Source organism: Episyrphus balteatus, chromosome 4 (genome assembly GCF_945859705.1).
Source record: "Episyrphus balteatus chromosome 4, idEpiBalt1.1, whole genome shotgun sequence".
Lineage (NCBI taxonomy): Eukaryota > Metazoa > Arthropoda > Insecta > Diptera > Syrphidae > Episyrphus > Episyrphus balteatus.
In genome coordinates, this window is record NC_079137.1 from 66,554,144 (window position 1) to 66,574,074 (window position 19,931).

Genomic DNA, 19,931 nt, shown 5'->3' on the forward strand with positions numbered 1-19,931 from the left:
GTTTGTGTCTTTAATATATAATATTGTTAGTTTCCTTGGACAAGAACTAGGTGTGGTAAGAAAGAGCGCTCCTAGTGTATAATAGAACAATCGACATATTAGGTGAATAAAAACAACGAGTTTATTTTAGAGATGATCAAATTTCTTAATTTCAATGATTTAAACAATAACGTGTTTTCGTGAAAATTGGAAGAAACAGGCCAATCCAATGGAGGCAGAAAAATCGATGCCCACACAGAGATTTAGTCGAGAATCTCGTTTTTTGAACATGATTGAGTTTTGTTCAATTAATGGGCTTGGATTTTGTCGTTTCTTGTACGTATAAGGTTTTCTCTTGAATGTAGAGGCAAATCGAGTGATGAGTTTATTCGAAAATGTTTGAAATAATTTGCGCAGCGAATAAAATTGAGCTATTAATGATGTAATAATAGTTGATACGCTGTGTAAAGTTAAGTACACAGCTGAAGCAAAACGAAAAATTTTCTAAGTCTCCAAAGTCGATATCGAATATGCTAACGAAAAAATATCATCGAGTATTCTGTCAAAGTCAAAATAAAAAAATTCAAAATTAATTTAAAATCAAGAAAAATCAACAATTTTCAAAGCAAAAAATATATGAATTAAAAGTGAATCAAGAAAAATGCACAGGACAGTAAAGTAAGTGACAAATGAGTGAAAACTCTCCAACTTTTCGCTACAGCGGCGCACACTGGGGATTTTGCGGAAAAAAGTCCAAAATTTAAAGTTCCTCGGAGAATATTTCAATAGTATTTCTAAATTCTAGAATAAAATCTGAATCAAAATCAGAAAGAATTACTAAAATCGGACTTGTAGTTTACTTTTTAGAGCTTTGTAAAGGGACAAGTTGTTGAAAGTATAAAAAACGAAGTGAAAATACCCTCAAATTAAAGCTGTGTAATTTTTTTTAAGCTTGAGCCGACTCATACACTTTTATTTTTCCGTAAAGAAGCCATCGTTTGTCTATTGTAAATCGAAGAAATTATTAATTTTAAAGATTTTAATTATTTTATATAATTATTTAAAGAAAAGAGAAAAAAATGGCTTGATTTTTTCATATTTTTGTATATATTATTTTAGCTACACTTGCCTACAGTTAGAGACTATTAAAAACTTTTTCCTTATGAAATTTCATTTCGATGAAGGCCAAATTTGGGTGCCACCAGGTGCCACTGCGTTTTTTATTGGCAATTGAAAACTTCATTTGGTCGCAAAAATCATTTTCTTAAAAATTACTTAAAATAACAAAAAAAAATATTAAAAATCAATGGTAACACTTACAGTTATAAATGATACTTTTTTTAAAAGCCAAAATATTAGGCTTAATTTGAGCTTTTAAGTTAAGATCTTTAAGTGAATTGTTTTTAAAATAATCGATTTCAAAGTCAAAATTTTGAAAAAAAAAATAAAAAGAACATATCAAATACTATTTTTGACAAGGCTGGGGATTTGAATTCAATTTGAATGATAAAGAACACTGCCTTAATTAATTCCTTACCAAACACTGAAAACCATATGTTTCTATGCCTTCTAGTTTTCGAGAAAATTGAAAAGTAAAAAATCTCCTTTTTGTCAGATTTTTGTTTTTTTTACTGCAAGCTTGAAATTCTTATCCGAAAGACAAAAAGACAAATATAGAAAATAAAATTAATTCGTAACACATTTTTTTAACAAATCTATGTACTACAATAAAATTACATTTGATTTTTTGAACTTGGCTCAGAAAAATTAATTTTCGTTATATGTAACTGAAATGTATGTATATACCTATTGAAAACTATTCAAATTAAAAACGAGTGAAAAGGGATTATGCGTCTTATTATTATACATTTTATTAATATTGGGAATTTTAAGCATTTCATGCGAAGATCCAAGCAGAAATTGAAATTATTATTGAAAAATACAGATCATCTGACCCCTTCCTTTATTAAGAAGAATCAGAGTCATTTAATTGAGGAAAAAATGGCTCTCTTAAAAGAATAAACTTTTGAAAAATTTTTATAAAAAATGAAAAAAGTGCTTTTTTTTTAAATAATTTTTAACTATAATTTGGGTTTTTTATTTTGCGTGGACGTGGACCTCGACAACAGTACCTACTATGAGTTATTCTTTTCCATTTAATGTATTTAAAATCGGTGAGGTGGTTCCAATAATACAAAAAAATTTTAAAAAAAAATGCTATAAGTAGGTACAAGTAAATTGAGAATCGGAATTCTTTATTACTTTCACAAATTTTTTTAAAAGGGCGTGGCAGTGGGCGGAAATGAATAATAATAATTTCTTACGACGAAAACTGTCATCCCTGAAAATTTCATCCAAATCTATTCAGTGGTTCTGTTTTTATTTAATTTTTTCCGCACTCCCATACAAATTTCCCCAGTGTGCGGCGTACTGAAAAACGAAAAGCAAAACGAAATTTTCCATTCAGGATTTCGTTAATGAAATTTTGTATGGAAATTTTCGTTTCGCATCAGCAGCGTACCAATCTTAAAAAGTGGGAAATTTAAAAAAGTAAAAAATTTGTATTTCCTTCTAGCGCTTTTTTTTTATTTGAAAAAAAAAAACTACAAAAAATGTTTTCTAAACCAAAAATAAGCTTTCTGTATCAATATTTTCAATTTTGTGTTCGGAAAAACTGTCACAAAATTAGTTTGAAAATTTTTAATTTTTGACTGTTTGCAAAAGTGGCCGAAACAAACGATTACTAATAATAGCGAATAACGAATCGAATTTTGCACATCTCTAGGACATGAAAATATTTTCACCACAACTGTCAAAATCAGCTGTCTGTCATGTTTTATTTGTATATCGACCAAACGAAACAAAAGCAGTAATTTTTTTTCCTTGAAAACATATCAAATTTCTGTTTTAATTTAAAATTTCAATAAAAATTAACAACAATGTTATAAAGAAGCAAATCAATTGTTCATATAAAAAGAACTTTAACATGTCTGAAGCAAGTTTCTTCCTTTAAAACCACCAAACTAACTCAATATTTTACAACCTGTCTACTTTCCAATTCTAGGTCTTGCCAGGACTATACGTTGGCAATTACCGCGATTCCAAGGACCCACAACAATTGGAAAAATTTCAAATCACACACATTATTGCGATTCATGACAGTCCAAGGCGTCTTCTTCCAGTAAGTTTCCTTTTTTTTAACCATTTTTTCATAAATAAAGGTAATCTACTACAAAATCTATTCCAATTATATTTGAAAATTATTCTAGAACAAACATTATCTTTGCGTAATGGCCGCCGACACACCCGACCAGAATCTCGCTCAATACTTTTCCATCTGTAATGATTTCATTCATGCGGCCCGTTTGCGCGATGGTAACGTCCTCATTCACTGCCTGGCGGGTATGTCCAGATCTGTGACAGTTACTGTCGCTTATATAATGAGTGCAACGAATTTAAATTGGAAGGAAGCTTTGAAAGTGGTTAGAGCGGGAAGGGCAGTTGCAAATCCAAATTTAGGATTTCAAACGCAATTACAAGAATTCGAAATGTTTCGATTGAATGAGGAACGTCGACGGTTGAGAGAACGGTTTCCTAGTCGAGCATTGGAGCAACAGGATCGAGTTAAATGTATGGCAGCGTTGGACAATTACGAGGAACTGCTGCAAAATAAAAACATTTGCGAGGGCAATTGCTCGCGTGGCGAAAAATGTCCCACAGGTGCGGTGGCATTTAATATTGATTTTACCACTGAAAAGTGGATAAATTTGGAATGATGATAGTGAGGAGTTTTTTTTTTTTTGTTGATTTGTGCTGAACACAATTTGCACGAATGCTTTTATTGAATTATTGTATTTAAAATAATAAAAATAATGTTTGCACTAAAAGATTATTTATTTTGGTTTGTTTGTTTTTTTTTTTTTTTTTGTTCAATGAATTTGATTTGAGTTTATGGTTCTGGAATAGTTTGTAGAAACCTAGGAAGCACCATCTAGTTTAAATCAATGTTGCTTTGGGGGATAGACCTGGGGCCCTATTATGTAACTTTTTGCTACTTTCGCATCTGTTCGAAAGTTAATTTCAATTCGTCGCCTCAATAAAATAATGTCGTATGTTACATTCGGCTACTTTTGGGAAAACGGAATTAAAGTTCAGATTTTTTTTTTCGAAAACTGTACGGTCAATTTTTTTAAAAACATCATGACGTATACAAAAAATATTTGTCTATTGAAATTTGTTAGAATTATTTCAATATTCCAATCCAGAAACAAATAATAGTCAATTTTCTGCAATATGCCGATGTCGTATGTAACGTTTTCACAGAAACTATTTGTTAGCCAAACACATACGACAAATTGATGACACATACGACAAAAATAAGCAAAGTTTTATTCGAAACTTGTTTACGACATACGACAAATAGATGTCAAATTCAATGCGAAAAACAAATAACTAACGTTAATTTAAAAACTTTTTAAAATTACATTGGCTCTTGGTAATAACCCGAGTTTAGCAAAACTCGATTTTAACAAAAACATCAATGGTAAAATAACATACCTACATCTAACTTCTAAACAATTGGTTAAGACAGAAGCAGTTCACCTATAAAATGATAGAACTTTTTTAATTTGGAAGTGAGATGTATGTTTTATTTTTTGTTAAAATCGAGGTTTCGCTTAATTCGGGTAGGTATATTACTATGGGTTATTGAATTCACAACAAAATTCTTTCCTAAAGATAAAATCACATAAATAGAAACAAAAATAATAGGTACATTATTTTTAAAGCAATTTTAGAATTAATGAGATCACAGTTTACTAAAATTAAGTTATGGGGACTTTTCACGAGTCGTTTTTTGCGGTGCGGCGAAGCTATTCGGCCCGTGTGAACGTAAGTCGCAGGCGACTAAAGTGACAATCCCCATAGAAAAATCCTAGTCTACCGACATATCGTGCGGCTAAAATCGACTCGTGAAAAGTGGGCATTACTATTCAAGGTGAATTAAAATTATTAAAGTTTAAAGATAGGACGATAAAAGCTTCATACAAATTTCGTAGGGTTAAGTTTTCATTGTCACTGGATTCGAAACGTTGGGGGAACCTAAAGGATCGGCATCAAAGAATTCATCTTCCAATATTTCGTTACGTATGCTAAATTAATAAAATCATACAGATATCGAAAAACGTATTTCACAGAATGAAGGAGAAAAAATCAATGAGCAAAACTGCATTCAAATTTCAAAACCTCAATTTTGCACATACGACGAATTGTACTTCCTAGTCAATCTGCGTTTCTTAAATAAAACCAATCTAAAGCTTTCAAATTTGATTGGACATGACTGGAGCTGTATAATTTTCATTTTTTACAGAATTATAGAGATCCATTTTTTGCGAATTCGAACACATTTTTTGTAGAATCGAATTATATAGTTATGCCTTCTGCTCCAGGAATGGTTACATATATCATCTGGGAACTGAGTACAAGTGATTTTACACGGTAGGCAACAACAAACGATTGCTAAGGATAAGCAAAAGTATTTGTTTCGGGTTGAATTTATGATATCTATTGTATTGTATTGACATTCTCCCGATAAAAATGTAGCCTCAAGGTTTAGAAATGTTTCATATTGAGCTAAAGAAAGCCAAAACCAGTAAAGAGCTTGGCTTCAAACTTGATTGTTAAGGGTTTTAAGTGATTCCCAATAGTCTATTGAATAGACCCTTTTGGATGGAACAAATTCGTTCAAGAGTTTTTATTGGCGATTATGATTCCTTGGCATACAAGAATACTCCAGCCAAAAGTGTCAAGTTAAGATGGTTAAAAAATTTTTTAAATTATTTTTGACTAAAATTCTAACCTAAAATCAAAGAAAAAAAAGTTAAAAAATTGACAATTTTTTTTTTTTACTAAATCAAGGGGCATTTTGTGTATGTCCAAACTTTGTACTAATGAAATAAAGTAGAGGTAAAATCCTTTGATAATATGCAACTTTTAATTTTTTTTGTCAAGAAACAACTTAAATGTACCTTTACCAAAATTAGCACTTTTTCTAAATTTTTGACTTTTTTAGTTAAAAGCAAGTTTTTAAAACTCGATAAAATCGTATTAATTGGTAACTTTCAGACTTTTAAAGTAAACATACTTCGAGGGATTGATTTAATATAAACTAAATATGACAAACAAAAAAATTTATTTGCATCCTTATGGCCTTTTGTGCAATTTTGTGTATGTGCATTTTTATAAATTCGGGTCGAATTGATGGACGGAGAGCCATTAGCTTTGGTCTATTGCATAGAAGAACATTTAATACCAACTCTTCTACTGTTTTCAATGGCCTGAAAAACAATTCTTGTAAAATACGCGACCAAAGAAAAGTTTCTCTTGAAAAACGAAAAAAATACTCTAATGAGTTTGAAACAAAATAGCTCAGGCAAATTAGTAAATCCAATTACACTTTTCGCGGGACAAATTTTTTTCTTGGAACGTGTTTAGGTGAATGTCCTTATCGTAAAAGTAAATTTTTTGGGATGATAAGATATCGGGAACAGCCGCCATCTTGGAAAAGAGGTCGGTGCCGTTTTTATTTTATAACTCCATTTTTACTCATTTAAACAAAAAGTGTCCAAGAATAGACTTATTCACAATGAAATTATCTAAAAAACGATATACAAATGAATTCCGTGAGTTAGTTGAATTCATTTTTATAGTCGGTCAAAGTCCGGGTTCTTCTCGCAAGGTTAGGACAATATGACATTTTTTCAAATATCTGAAGAACTTTTGATTTATTTAGGATTTTCTTCAAGAATGAATAATAGCACTTTTAATTATCATTGTAGTTTATTTAGGGCACACGGAGAAAAAAAAAACACCTGGGGTCGAATTACGGCACACGATTACGATCATACGTTAACGTTTTGAATATTTCTGTCTCTATTTATTAATAGAAAACGATTGGGACACATAGAAACCATTCGTTAACGAACGTATGCCGTAATTCGACCCGTATTAAATTAAGCGGATTTCTGCATGTTTTTTTAGCAAGATGACTTTCGTCTTAAATTAAGCGAATTTACTAATATAAAAGAAATCCACTCAATTTAATGTGGAGGCATTTTAATAAGGAAAAAAACTGACAGTCACTGGGGATCGATCCTACAACTCTTGGGTCACTAGGCGAGTGCTTTACTATCAGGCAAAGCTATCAACTGACTAAACTGAAGCCTTATAAAAAAAAATTAAGAACTTGTTTAAGTTGTTTCAACATTCAACTACCAAAAAATAATAAGACGATTTCCACATTAATTTTAAATAAATTAATTTTTTAAGAAAATCTCTTAATATTAAAATGCATATAAGTAGAACCAAGACGGAAGCTTTTCATTTTTAGTCAGTTTTTCGGTGAATTGATTTGTAATAATCTGTAGTTCTTCTAAAATACACAGGAGCCAAAAACTAAGACAAATCAAAAATTTGGCAGATACGTGTCAAGTTATTTTCTTATTGCTCAAATATCTTTCGTGCTGATTTTTGGTGAATTATTTCTCAAATATTGAATTTGAGTGTCATGACTTTAAAAAGACTACATATATTGGGAGTTGTAGATTTTTCACATTTTTTATTTGTATGTGTGGCTTTCATATACAGTCAAACTTCTTTATAACGAACTTCTTTATAACGTAATTTTCTCTATAGCGAATTTCATTTCGTTCCCCTTCCCCTTAAAAAACATTCCAGGTGAATCGTTCGTTTGAGTTTACATTTTAAGTTAGCCAATCACAAGGCTATTTCGCTATGAGAGAAATTGGCGAAAATTGATAAAATTAAAAGTGGAGAAAAGAAAAATATGTGGCTGAAAAATTTGATGTGTCGTCTATCAACTATCAACAATGTTAAAGAATTAACTAAAAATTTTAAAGTTATGATTCATGTGCATGTTCAATTTCAAAGTTGATATGTTTAACCTAAAAAATATAAATGAATAAATTTAATTAAGATGAGTTCTTTTTTGTACCATATTATTTTAAAAGAACACATGCAGTGTTAAAAAATAAATTTTCTATATACCGAATTTTTTATAAAACTTCTTTATAACGAAACAATTTTTTGTTCCCTTGAAGGTTCGTTATAAAGAAGTTTGACTGTATTTATAAAATCTATCGATTCCAATTTCAATTTTATCTCTATCACGTTTTTTTTAGAAAATAGGTTTTTGCCCTTTTTCTATTCACCCTACTCAAACTTCAAATTTTAAAAAATCCTGAAAATTAAAATTTTCAAATTAAGTTTCCTATAACATATTATTTTTTTTAGAACTCTTAGGCTTGCCATATAAGCAGGGACGCGTATTCAAAAATACGCAAAAATAATCTTTAAGGCGTGGCAACCCTATGCCTTGACATGATATCACTAGGTAACCCATGTGCAATTTATTTCCTTAGACAATACCTTTTAGAAAATATAACTCCCAACTGGTATAACGATGAGGGTAGGTCGTCCTATGGCTATATCTTAGACAATTAACTATCCTCTTTGCTCTTTGACATAGAAAAATTTATAGAATCTGGAATCTGGATCAAATAATAATATCATAGTATTTCTGTGAAAGATAATATTCATACCATTCATTTTATACCGAAATGAAAAAAGAAAAAAGTATGATGAATGGTTTTTAAATGTTGTTAATTTTGGGAAAGTTAAAATCAATAAAACAATACTTGCATGCTACTTTTCCAAACATTTTAATGTGCTTAATAGCTTTTTACGCTTTTTTAAAGATGCTGTAGTTTTCTGAGATTTGTATCAGCTTATGTTTTGATTAAAAAAAAAAAAACGCTTTTAATAAAAAAAAAAAAAAAACTTAAAAACCCTTTTAGGCGTTTGTAACATGGACCCAACGAAAGGCCTTTTCCGCCGAAGGCCAAGTACATCTTCAACACGCTCCCGATTGCGTCCACAAGCTAATCAACCATCAGCAACGGGTAGCACCACAGCACAGTCATGTCCAACATCCCCCAAACACTCTGGTGGACAACGTCGCTCAATCGGTGATCAACAAATTCCTGAAGATGAAGAAGATGCAACAACATCCATGAGGGCAACAACATCCACCAAACGAACGTCCCATAGCGTAAAAGGTGAGCGAGCTCCTACAATTCACACGATTGAACCAATAAGCCCCGGAAATGGTGGTGGTGTTAGTAAAGAAAGAAGTGGTAGAGAAAGAGATTGTGGGAGTGGAAGAGTTGGTGGTGATGGTGGTGGTAACGGAAGTGGAAATGGAGCTCCTTTGCAACGGAGCTCAAGCACGGTCAGTGGTATGAGTATTAGACCACGTAGTAGTCCAGCTGGCCTGCATTCATATACAGGTAGGCCAGTTTCACTTTTCATCTTCCCCACCATTTCCCTTTTTAGATTTTATTTGCTTTTTTTTTGTAATTTCTCAACATGTTCGTTTGGCGGTAAAAAAATTGATGTGTTTTTGTAGCAGGATCAGTACCATCATCCGTCCGGGGATCGCGAGTGGACTTAGATCAAGAAGACCAAGGATCAGCCATTTACCTAGGCTGCTCGGCACCAAAGAATACATCAACCTGGTCCTTATCATCACGTGGATCGTCAGGCGGATCAGCCCCACCAACACCAGTGCACACCCCACCGGTTAGTCCTAGGCATGGCATCAGAAGGTAATAACACTTTTTTTTCCCTTTTTAAAACTGTTTTTAAAACTTGCTTTTATCGTTTTTAAGGACATCAAGCCAAGTGGCGAAAAAGTCCAGATGAAACCAGAGTAAAACTCAGCCCCCTTCTCCTCTTCCACGATATGGAATGTGATCAATATATGTAAACTAAATAAGCAATCTAGAGCGCTTTCATTCTCGAAACGAAAACAGTGTTGAAAAAAATATATAAAAAAAATAGTTAAGCATGGATTTTGTGTCTCATCGGTGTTATTCGATTTTCAAAAAACCAAAAACATTCAAAAACGCACGCGCATAGTTTTAACCCTTTTCTCTCTCAGTGTTGCCATTGCAGTAGTTTCTTATAATAGAAAAAACAAAAAACCAAACATGTCGTTCTTGGCTAAATGTGAATTATAATCCTGGAGATAATCAAATTATTTTTTATAAAAAAACAAAAAAACACTACTTAGTGCATATCGTAGGTACACATTGTGAAACAAACATTATTTAGATATTTAAGAAAGAAAAAAGAAACAAAAACCAATTACCTATATAAATGCTATATTAAAAATTTTGTTAGATTTTGTATTTGATATAAACAAACAAAAAACAGATGACACAATCAGTACCTTGGTGCTATTGAATGCACTTGCGACAATATAAAATGTCAAAAATGCTAATTAAATCATTTAAATTATATAAATAAATTAAGTTAGATTTAAGTTGTTTTAGAAATTCTATCATTTTACACATGAGGGTAACCAACCATATTCGAGATTACTTTGTGTTTGGTATATTTACATCATTGATATTTAGAAAACCTGGGAGTTTCAAAAAGTTAAAAAACAATGCTTTTTTAACTTTATTTGCATTGCTTATATCATGCGAATCAAGTCTAGAGTGCGTTTAACGTTGTAGGATAATCTTTTCTTTTTAAACTGAAGTCTTCTTAAAACCAGACTTAAATGTCCAAATATTTCTGTTATCCAACGTCTCGGTTTTTAACATTTTTAAAGTGTATTTTATTGATTTCACTTTGAACTAAGCTTTCAAACTTCGTTTTTAAAGCACTCACTCCGACTTAAGACAAGTATTAATTTCGTTAAAAAAAACGCTTATTTTTAACTTTTCAAGCCTTGTGATGTCTCAGCCTAAGTTAAGTATACAGTTTAAAAAATTTCAAAGTTGAATTTGAAATCGATTTTTGAAAGGGCAAGTATAATTTTTAAACATTTTGGTATAAGGGACCTTAAAAAATGAAATCGCAAGCCTAAACTTATTTTAAGAACTTAGATTGATACAAATTACAAAAAGTCATTGCGATTCTTTTTTTTTTTTGTTCTTTTGAATTGAAAAATATTTTCCAACAGAATTTTACATTTATCCGATAACACTTTCTTATTCCGTATCAATTTCTTATTTTTTAAATCAGGATTTGCCATCGTTTATATTAGTTTTTTTCATACATGAATATAAAAACGCATGAATTTTTATAAAACACTAAATTAAAAAATTCGAGAAAACCACTAATGCTAACTACTACAACTTTAACAGATCAATCCTTCCAGATGTTTTTTGTGTTATTCTTTTGAATATAAAAGAAAATGAAAAGTCACAGTTTTCGATTTTAATTTTTTTTTTTCATTTTAAGAATTTTTTTTTAGAATTTTCATTATATTAATAATTTTGATTGCTTTTCGAGAAATCAAACGCTGCTCTCAGTCAAAATTAAATTGGCAATAAACATAACCTTCTTTGAAAAATCACTTAAAATTTGGACTTTTTTGCATCCATTATTTTTTTTCAGTAGAATACATCAATCTTCATTAGTGCAGCATATAAGTTAAAAGTCTTTGTACGAAACCTTTTTTTAAACTTTGTTCCAAATCATGAGTCGCATAAACTGTTGAACATTGTAATTGTAATGGAAGCTGATTTAATAAAATCATTAAATTTTGACAGTATTGTTAGTAAACTTTTTTTTCATACTTCATTAAAATGCATAACTGGATCCTTGTGCAAAAAAAAATATTTTTCTTCATTTTGCAGGGAAGAAAAACAATTTTTTTGAGGAAATTTCAGCAAAATAAATGGAAACTACTTTTTCTAAAAGAATTATTTAAAAAAAAAAAAAAATAAAACTTATTTCGTTTATTTAATTTCTACCTTTTCTTTCCGTTCAAATAAAAACACACTTTATTTTTTCAAATCAATGTACTTTTACTATTCGCTCAAAATATACCTACATTTTTTCGAAACATAAATATCAACTAATTTACAAAAAAAAAAGTAAACTAATTTCATAATTTGGTAAGCACTAACACATTTCCTATTAAAATTTTAACGGTCACTGCGGCGTATGTGTAACATTTTCAAAAAATATAAAAAACCAAAACTTGATGTTTCTGAAAATTATAAAAAATGTTAAAGTATAAAATTGTACCTGAAACTGTCATTCCAAAGCAAAATTTAGTGTTTACTTTCAAATTCATAAAAGCAGAATATTTTTTTGCATTTGCTTTCTATTACAAATTGCATTTAATATTTGTTTTTTATTATACTTAATTGCTTGATTTTTAAATTTTGCTTTAGAAGAAGAATAGAAAAATTACATTTAGTGGAAGAACTAAAGCTCAAAAAATGGCAATATTAGGGAACCCGGCCGAACAGCTTAGATTTTGATGATCTTTTTTTTCAAACGTCGGTAATTAAAAATACTTTAAAGTCTATAGATTAAAAATTGCCGGTGTTGCCGTTTTGATTTTTTAAATTTAATTGAAGATTTTTGTGAACAAAAACAAATTTTTTTCAAAAATTTTTCTTAAATTTCATAAATTAATTGATGCCAAAAGATTGTCTAGGAAATTCAAGGAAAAAAAATATATGGGAGTGAGGGACAATCTTCCATAGTTCAAGCGATAGATGCAATTTTATTATTAATTGACTTCAAACACAAAAAAAATATTTGAGCACAACGGCAACACCTACAATATTCAAATATACATTTTTTAAAAGCTAGAAGCTTAGTCATATATGTAAAATTAAGATAAAGTAATTGAATGAACGGCTTTTGAAAGAATGGTAATTGAACTCAGATTTTTGAAAAAAAAAATTATTGAAAAAATTTTAACATGTCGTTTTTTAAACTTGGTCGTAATATAAAATTCATTTATTTTCAATTTTTTTTGGCCGCATTTATTATGATTTCAAATTATAAAAGGAAATGTCAATATGTATTACGGTTTATGAAAAAAATTAAAAAGTATTTCATTTTCGAAGAACTTTTTTTAATAAAAGATTTGAAAAAAAATTTAACTTATTTTTTTTTTTAAAGTTCAACATCTAAACATAAAATTATTTTTTATTCATTTAATAACCCTTACTGTTGAAAGTTGAATAGCAAAAAATTAAAGTTCCTTTTTACCACAGTCTTTGAGAAAATTAATTATTTCAATGCAAAAATTCAGTTTTAATAAAAAAAAAACCATTGAAATTGAAGTAATTTTTCATTTTTTTTTTTCAAAAGTGTGATATATATTACCTTTTTTGCTTCGAAATTCAACTGATAATATTTATGGCCAAAAATTTTTTTAAATAAATTCATATTTTATTAGAAAAAGTTTGGAAAAAAGTCATTTTAAATTTTTCTAATAACATTTTTTTTTTAAATTCTGAGTTTGAGGACCATTTTTTCAAAAAGTCTTGATTAAATTTAGTGGATTTAAATTTAAGAGATAAGAATGAGCTTCTGGCTTTTTAAAAATATATTTTAAAATATTGTAGGTGTTGCCGTTGTTTTCAAAATATTTTTTTTGTGTTTAAGGTCAGAATGTTAGAAAATTGCATTTATCGCTTAAACGATGGAAGATTGTCCCTTACTGCCTTTTATATATTTTCCTTAAATTACCTAGAGAATCTTTTGCTTTCATTTGTTTTATGAAATTTAAGCAAAAAAAATGGTTTTGTTAAAAAAAAATTTATTTTAATTTTAAAAAACAATACGGCAACACCGGCAATTTTTAATCTATAGACTTTAAAGTATTTTTAATTACCTACGTTTGAAAAAAAAAATCGTCAAAATCAGAGCTGTTCGGCCGGGTTCCCTAATAATTTGCTTTAGTTACTCTACTAATTCACAAATACCTATTTTTTGAAAAATTTTTGATTTTTGTAAATAAACTAATTTTAGATGGCGATAAAAGTAGGTACAAATTTGCATCAACAATTTAATTTTCGCAATTTTTTCCCAAAGAATGACTAGTCTAAGGTTAAGTTTACGCAAAGTTTCCCTTAGTGAAAATGTTAAGTTACTGGGATTTACTGCCAATTTTAAATCAACGCACTTATGATAACTAAATTACCTGCTCATATTATGCATTATAGTTAAAAAAAAAACCTTGGAGATGCTTCAATAAAAAAGTTTTTTTACGGGCTAAGTTGAAATAATATTTTTTTGCATTCATCTTCAAGAATAGGTTCTATTTTTCTGACTTGAGAAATAGAAAAAAACTAAAAGGTCACCTCTCACCAAAACAGTAAAAATCTTCAGTAAAATGATAGAATTTAATTTTAAGTTATAATTTAAGTACATATTTTTAAGGTTTGTTTAGCAATAACATTTTAGCGAGTATTTACTTGTAAACATAAATAAAATGAGTCCTAAAGGCATTTAAATTAAGTTAAAAAAGAAAAAAAAAATGAAAACTAAGAATAAAATTTAAACAAAACTATAAAATCATAATAAGTAGTAGAAATTTAAGTTAGCTTACGTAAGTGAATCAATTTTCAAAATGAGATCAATTAATTAGTAATATAATTATAAGTTTAGCTTTTTAAATTTAAAAAAAAAAAACTATATAAATAATTTATTTATTTCATTGTGCGCAAAAAAATAAAATTTATTTTAAAAAACAAATTGGAAAAGAAAAAATTGGCTACATATGGTCAAAATTCGATAAAATTGTATGCAATAAAAATTACAAAAGGCTTCGTTGTATGGGACTAAGAAAAGAAAATATTATTATTAAAATGCTTTTTTATTTTATTGTTGTTATAAGCATTATATTAAAAAGAAAAAAACAATTAAAATGTATAGATGTTAAAAAAAATATATACTCTTTTTGTATAGTAGATGCCTTGAATGGATGTGAGCAAAATATAGTGTGTTAGTCACTGCGCTCAAATGTGTGATAAATTAAAAAAAAAACTAATTTTTCCAATTTTCAATTAGATTCTTTGATAGCTTAAAATATTTTTTCTTTTTTCTAAAAGGAATTCTACCTCTGGAATAATTTTAACTATACATAATATAATATACTTACCTACATTTTTACCTGAACTTCCAAATTCCTATTGTATAGGATATTATTTTTATCTTAAGCTAATTTTTTACTTTAAATTTCTCTTTGAAAAATTTTTATGGAAATTGGCAACCTCTATTATATTGTCAGAGGATATCTGAAAAACAAAAAATGTTAAATTAAAGTTGTTGCATATTTTTAGCAATTAAAAAAAAATATATTTTAAAATTCGGCACAATAAAGCAATTACTATTATGTTAAATTTAATAATTCGATATAGAAATGTAAGAAACTTGTTAAAAAAAAATTGTTATGATAATGCAAAAAAAACTAAATATATAAGTTAGATGCCTTTGTTGGAAAAAAGTAAGAAATTATGTTTCTTATTTTTTAATTAAAAAAAAAGAAATACATTGTTAAAAATGCAAATTATGCTTATACTAAAAAAACATAACACACAGCATAAAAAATTTAAATCAAAATGCTTTAGGCTTCAAGCTAATTTTACAGCTTAACTTTCACAAAAAGGAAGGACACAAAAAAAGAATATCACATTCATTAAACAAAAAAACAAAACAAAATACAAAAAATTGTTTTATTTACAAAAAAAGAAACTTATATATACTATATAAACAGAATTTAGATTTGTACTCAATGTTATAGAAAAAAAAATACATATTTACTTAGATCAGATGTTATTTACAATAAAAATAAAAATACGAGAAAATATATATACACAACACATAACTATACCCGATATAAAACAAAAAAAAAACAACGTTAATCTCACCATATATAACACAATAAATTGTATTGAAAAAAAATTCACACATTAAAGTTGAAAATAAATGTATAAAAAAAAATGTTATAGAAAAATAGTTCAAATAAATGAAAAAAAAAGTAAACATTTTTACCGAATTAAAAAATAAAAAAAAACACTAAATTGTCTTATTTATATAAAGAAAAAAAAAAACAAACAGAAAATATTTTGCATTTTTCATTTTGATAGTTGAAAATATATATATTATATGAAAATTTGTTATAAAAAAAAAAATATAGTTATAAATTTTTTGATTATAGCTTGTGGTTGAAATGAAAATTACGAAAAAAATAAAACAAAAATCAAACGTATTATTAATACAGAGAAATGAAAATAAAAAATTGTATGTTTTAAACATATATATTTTGGAATGAATTCGTTTAATTTCAAAGGAAGTGGTGATGGTTTATAACAAAAACAAAATGCGTAACTGGATCCTTATGCAAAAAAAAAATTATTTTCCTTCTTTTTCAGGGAAGAAAAACAATTTTTTTTTGTAAATTTCAGCTAAAAAATGGAACCAACTTCTTCTAAAAGAATCACAATTTTTTGAAAAACAAAAAAACAATGTTATGGGTTATTTTAGGTTCGCAATTAAACATATTTCGTTTATTTAATTTCCACCTATTCTTTCCGTTCAAATAAAAAAACACAATTTATTTTAATTCAATTTACTTTTATTATTCGCTCAAAATATAGGACCTACTTTTTTTCGAAACATAAAAGTCAACTAATTTAATAAACAAAATCAACTAATTTCATAATTTGGTAAGCACCAACACATTTTCTATCAAATTTTAAACGGTCACTGTGGCGTATGTGTAACATTTTCAAAAACAAAAAATTTTAAAATTTTTTCTTCGATCACCTAATATGGAATCCCGTTAATATTTGTGTTAACCTTATATGACCCACCTTTAAAATTTTGTAATAAAAAAAAAATTCAGCAGAATACACATCGATAATGTTATGCAAAAAGCTGCAATTTATTAGTATGAGAGATTGGCTTTTCTGCAAAAACATCATTCATATATTAACAGGACACTATTCATATTTTGTTTCCTTTTACAAAAGCTCTCAAGCCCTATTTTTGAAGTATTAGATTTTCTGAAAAAATCTAGATTTTCCCCAAATACTTTATTACAATATCAGTTTTTTTAAAGATTTAATAAAACCCAACAGTGCAGTAACTTTTAATCCGATAGTTCTAATTGTCAGGTACAGTTTTGAAAAGGAATAACTATTTCAAAAAATTTACGAATTTTTCAGTCTCTGACTTTTTTTTTGCAAAATGCGGTTTTCGTTTCATATGATTTAATTTATGTTATAAAAGCATTGCCACTATTATTTACTAGATCGAGGGAATATTGATTTTTTTTAACCAAAACTGGCAGGAACCTGGCATATAAGCAACATAGGATCTTATGAAGTGATCAGTATTGTACGCTAAATGTTCACAAATGGCAGATTTTGTTACTTCATTCTTCTGAATTGCTTTTATATGTTCATTTAAGCGTGTCGATATGGAACGTTTGGTCTCTCCAATATATTCCGAGCCGCAGCTACAAGGAACAGAGTATACTCCTGGGTTTTGTAGGGGTACTTTATCTTTTGGTGACCTTAAGATTTGTCGTATTTTTGCTGGTGGTTTGAAAATCGACTTTATCCCATAAATAGACAAGATCCTTCCAATCCCTTAAGAGACGCCTTTTCTATATGGAAGAAAGGCCCGTTTTTCATTTTCATTGTGGATATCTTGAGTGGGTTTTGTTTTTGGTTTCCAAGAGCGTTGCTTAAAACTGTAACCATTTTTTATTAAAGCTGCATCTACCCTTTTTAACTCATCTTGGAGATGGTTTTGGTCACAAATAGCATGTGCCCTGTTAATAAGAGCCAGACACAACAGAATTGAAGTTTCTTTTTTAGTTCGTTGATAAGTGGATCCCATGCTCCGGATAAATTAAAACTTTGGTCTCTGTTGAAATTGTTGCACTTTTTAATTTCAATTGCCTCACGAACCAATCTAGGCACATAAAACCTTTCCGTTGAAATGGATTTTGCTTGATCAAATCTTATGAAGTGATCAGTATTGTACGCTAAATGTTCACAAATGGCAGATTTTGTTACTTCATTCTTCTGAATTGCTTTTATATGTTCATTTAAGCGTGTCGATATGGAACGTTTGGTCTCTCCAATATATTCCGAGCCAATATATTCTGGATGATGATGAGATGCAGCATGCAGATACCTATCAGTATGAGTGTTCTTTCTGTACACAGTGTGTCCTAATGTTCCATCTTGATTTTTAATAACTTTAACATCTAAGAACGCTAAAGTGTTGTTTTCTTCAATTTCCATGGTGAATTGTATTTTTGAGTGTACAGAGTTTAAGTGGTTAAGAAATGTATCTACATCATTTTTGTTGAGGATACAAAATGTATCGTCAACATATCTCTTCCAAATAACCGGTTTTATTGGAGAAGTTTCTAGGGCCTTCATTTTAAAATATTGCATCCAGATATCTGCAATTATTGGAGCAACTGGCGAACCCATTGCAACCCCATCTATTTGTAAATAGAATTTTTCTTTGTATAGAAAATAGCCTGATGTGAGGCATAAATGAAGAAGTTCCAATAATTTGGAGTCGTCATCTGAGGTAGATAATTGTGACTTTATAACTTCAATACATTCTATTATCGGAACATTAGTAAACAATGATGTAACATCAAAACTGACCATAACTTCATTTTCTCTCAAGTGAATATCTTTTATAATGGATATGAAATGTTGGGAGTTTTTCACTGAGGAAGTACAATTTTTGATCAGAGGATTGAGTCGAATAGCTAGTTCCAACAAGCAAGCAAGCACCAACAACATCAACACAAAATACCAACCGGTACAATCTTCGTGTAAGAAGAAAATAAAATGAAAAAAGCTTAAAAAACAACAACAACATCCACCCACAAACCCAGGGGCGTACACTCCCTTGGGGCAAGCGGGGCGGTGCCCTGGGGCCCCCGAACGACCCCAGGGCCCCCACTGGAGACAATGCAGAGAAGAAAACTGTTAGCATAAATTGAGTTACGAAGTAACCAGGGAGACAAATTATGTCATTCAGTGTAATGTATAATGCATTGGTAGCCACACAATATATGTATATAGATTTTAAAAAAAGTTACAGCAGGGGCCCCAAAAAAAAAATAAACTGCTTTTTTAAAAGAAAAATTATAATTTTATCTTAGGGCCCCAAAAAATATTACTTGAAAAATCTTTGCCACCACAAATAATACATAAGGGGCCTCTAAGCACTTAATTTTGAGGCTCTAAAAATAATTTTTCAGGGGCCCCAAAATAAAAAAAATTATGTCTGATGATGGAAAATAAAATATGTATTTATTACTTCAGAACAGAGGCCCCTAGAACTATCAATTCTAAGCTAAAAATTTTTTTATTTTAGGGTCTCTAAATATTTAATTTTGGTGGCCCCTAGTACAAGTGTTTACCACTTTTATGAGAGACATTTTAAGTAAGTATAGCAAAGTGCATTACGAACATATTAAAACATTAAAATAAACCTAAAAATAAATAAGCCATACAAAAAAAAACGTATGGCGTATACGTAATTTTTTTTGTAACTAAGGGGCCCCCAAATATCAAAGGGGCCCCAAAATTTAGTCTTACCCCGGGGCCCCGGCGACTCAACGTACGCCACTGCACAAACCATCAGTCATCTCGTGACCACGATAAGTGCAACCTTATCGAAACGTCGAGCCGTGTCATATTTTTATATGATTTAAAGTTTAATTGTCGCGGTAAGTCCGGAAAATACTTAATTAAAATGTGTATAAACCGCGAATATGAAAGTTTAAAATGATTTTGTAATGTTGTAAAAGGGACCCTCTTTTTGAAATAAAAAATATTTTTCCAACCGTTGGAGTTGTTTAGGGTACCTGCCGTATTATAGATTTTAAAACGACTAAGCTGACTTGGACGAAAATATTTTATAAAACTGTTTGAGTGCAGTCACTCAAACAGTTTTATAAAATATTTTCAGATATTAAAATTTTATAAAATCTTCAAAAAAACATTTTTTTATTTCTTAAAAAAACATTTCAATTTTTTTTTTTTTGAAAACAGGTTTATTATTTTTTT

The 19,931-nt window shown here is 29.0% G+C and overlaps 2 protein-coding genes across 8 annotated transcripts in view; one reads left to right on the plus strand and one right to left on the minus strand.

Moving 5' to 3' along the window:
* LOC129918264 (protein phosphatase Slingshot) overlaps window positions 1-11,648 on the plus strand; it is a 72,081-nt gene extending 60,433 nt beyond the window's left edge. The window contains exons 1-6 of one of the 7 annotated variants that reach the window (XM_055998700.1): window positions 2,791-2,974; window positions 3,044-3,160; window positions 3,249-3,699; window positions 8,853-9,344; window positions 9,464-9,662; window positions 9,726-11,648. In XM_055998700.1, coding sequence (XP_055854675.1) covers window positions 2,966-2,974; window positions 3,044-3,160; window positions 3,249-3,699; window positions 8,853-9,344; window positions 9,464-9,662; window positions 9,726-9,759 — 1,302 coding nt within the window. In that variant the 5' untranslated portion in view covers window positions 2,791-2,965 and the 3' untranslated portion in view covers window positions 9,760-11,648. Of the gene's footprint in view, window positions 1-2,790; window positions 2,975-3,043; window positions 3,161-3,248; window positions 3,700-8,852; window positions 9,345-9,463; window positions 9,663-9,725 lie in introns of those variants that run through there. The other 6 variants (XM_055998698.1, XM_055998699.1, XM_055998701.1 and 3 more) reach the window with 6 other exon arrangements.
* A 5,967-nt stretch (window positions 11,649-17,615) lies between these two features.
* Window positions 17,616-18,656, minus strand: LOC129919329 (uncharacterized). Its single transcript, XM_056000188.1, has one exon. The coding sequence runs from the start codon at window positions 18,654-18,656 to the stop codon at window positions 17,616-17,618; it is 1,041 nt and encodes a 346-aa protein (XP_055856163.1).
* Window positions 18,657-19,931: the final 1,275 nt, after the last annotated feature.

Excerpts from the sequence above, each read along its gene's own strand:
- LOC129919329 (XM_056000188.1), bottom strand. The coding sequence starts at position 18,656 with ATGTTGTTGGTGCTTGCTTGCTTGTTGGAACTAGCTATTCGACTCAAT.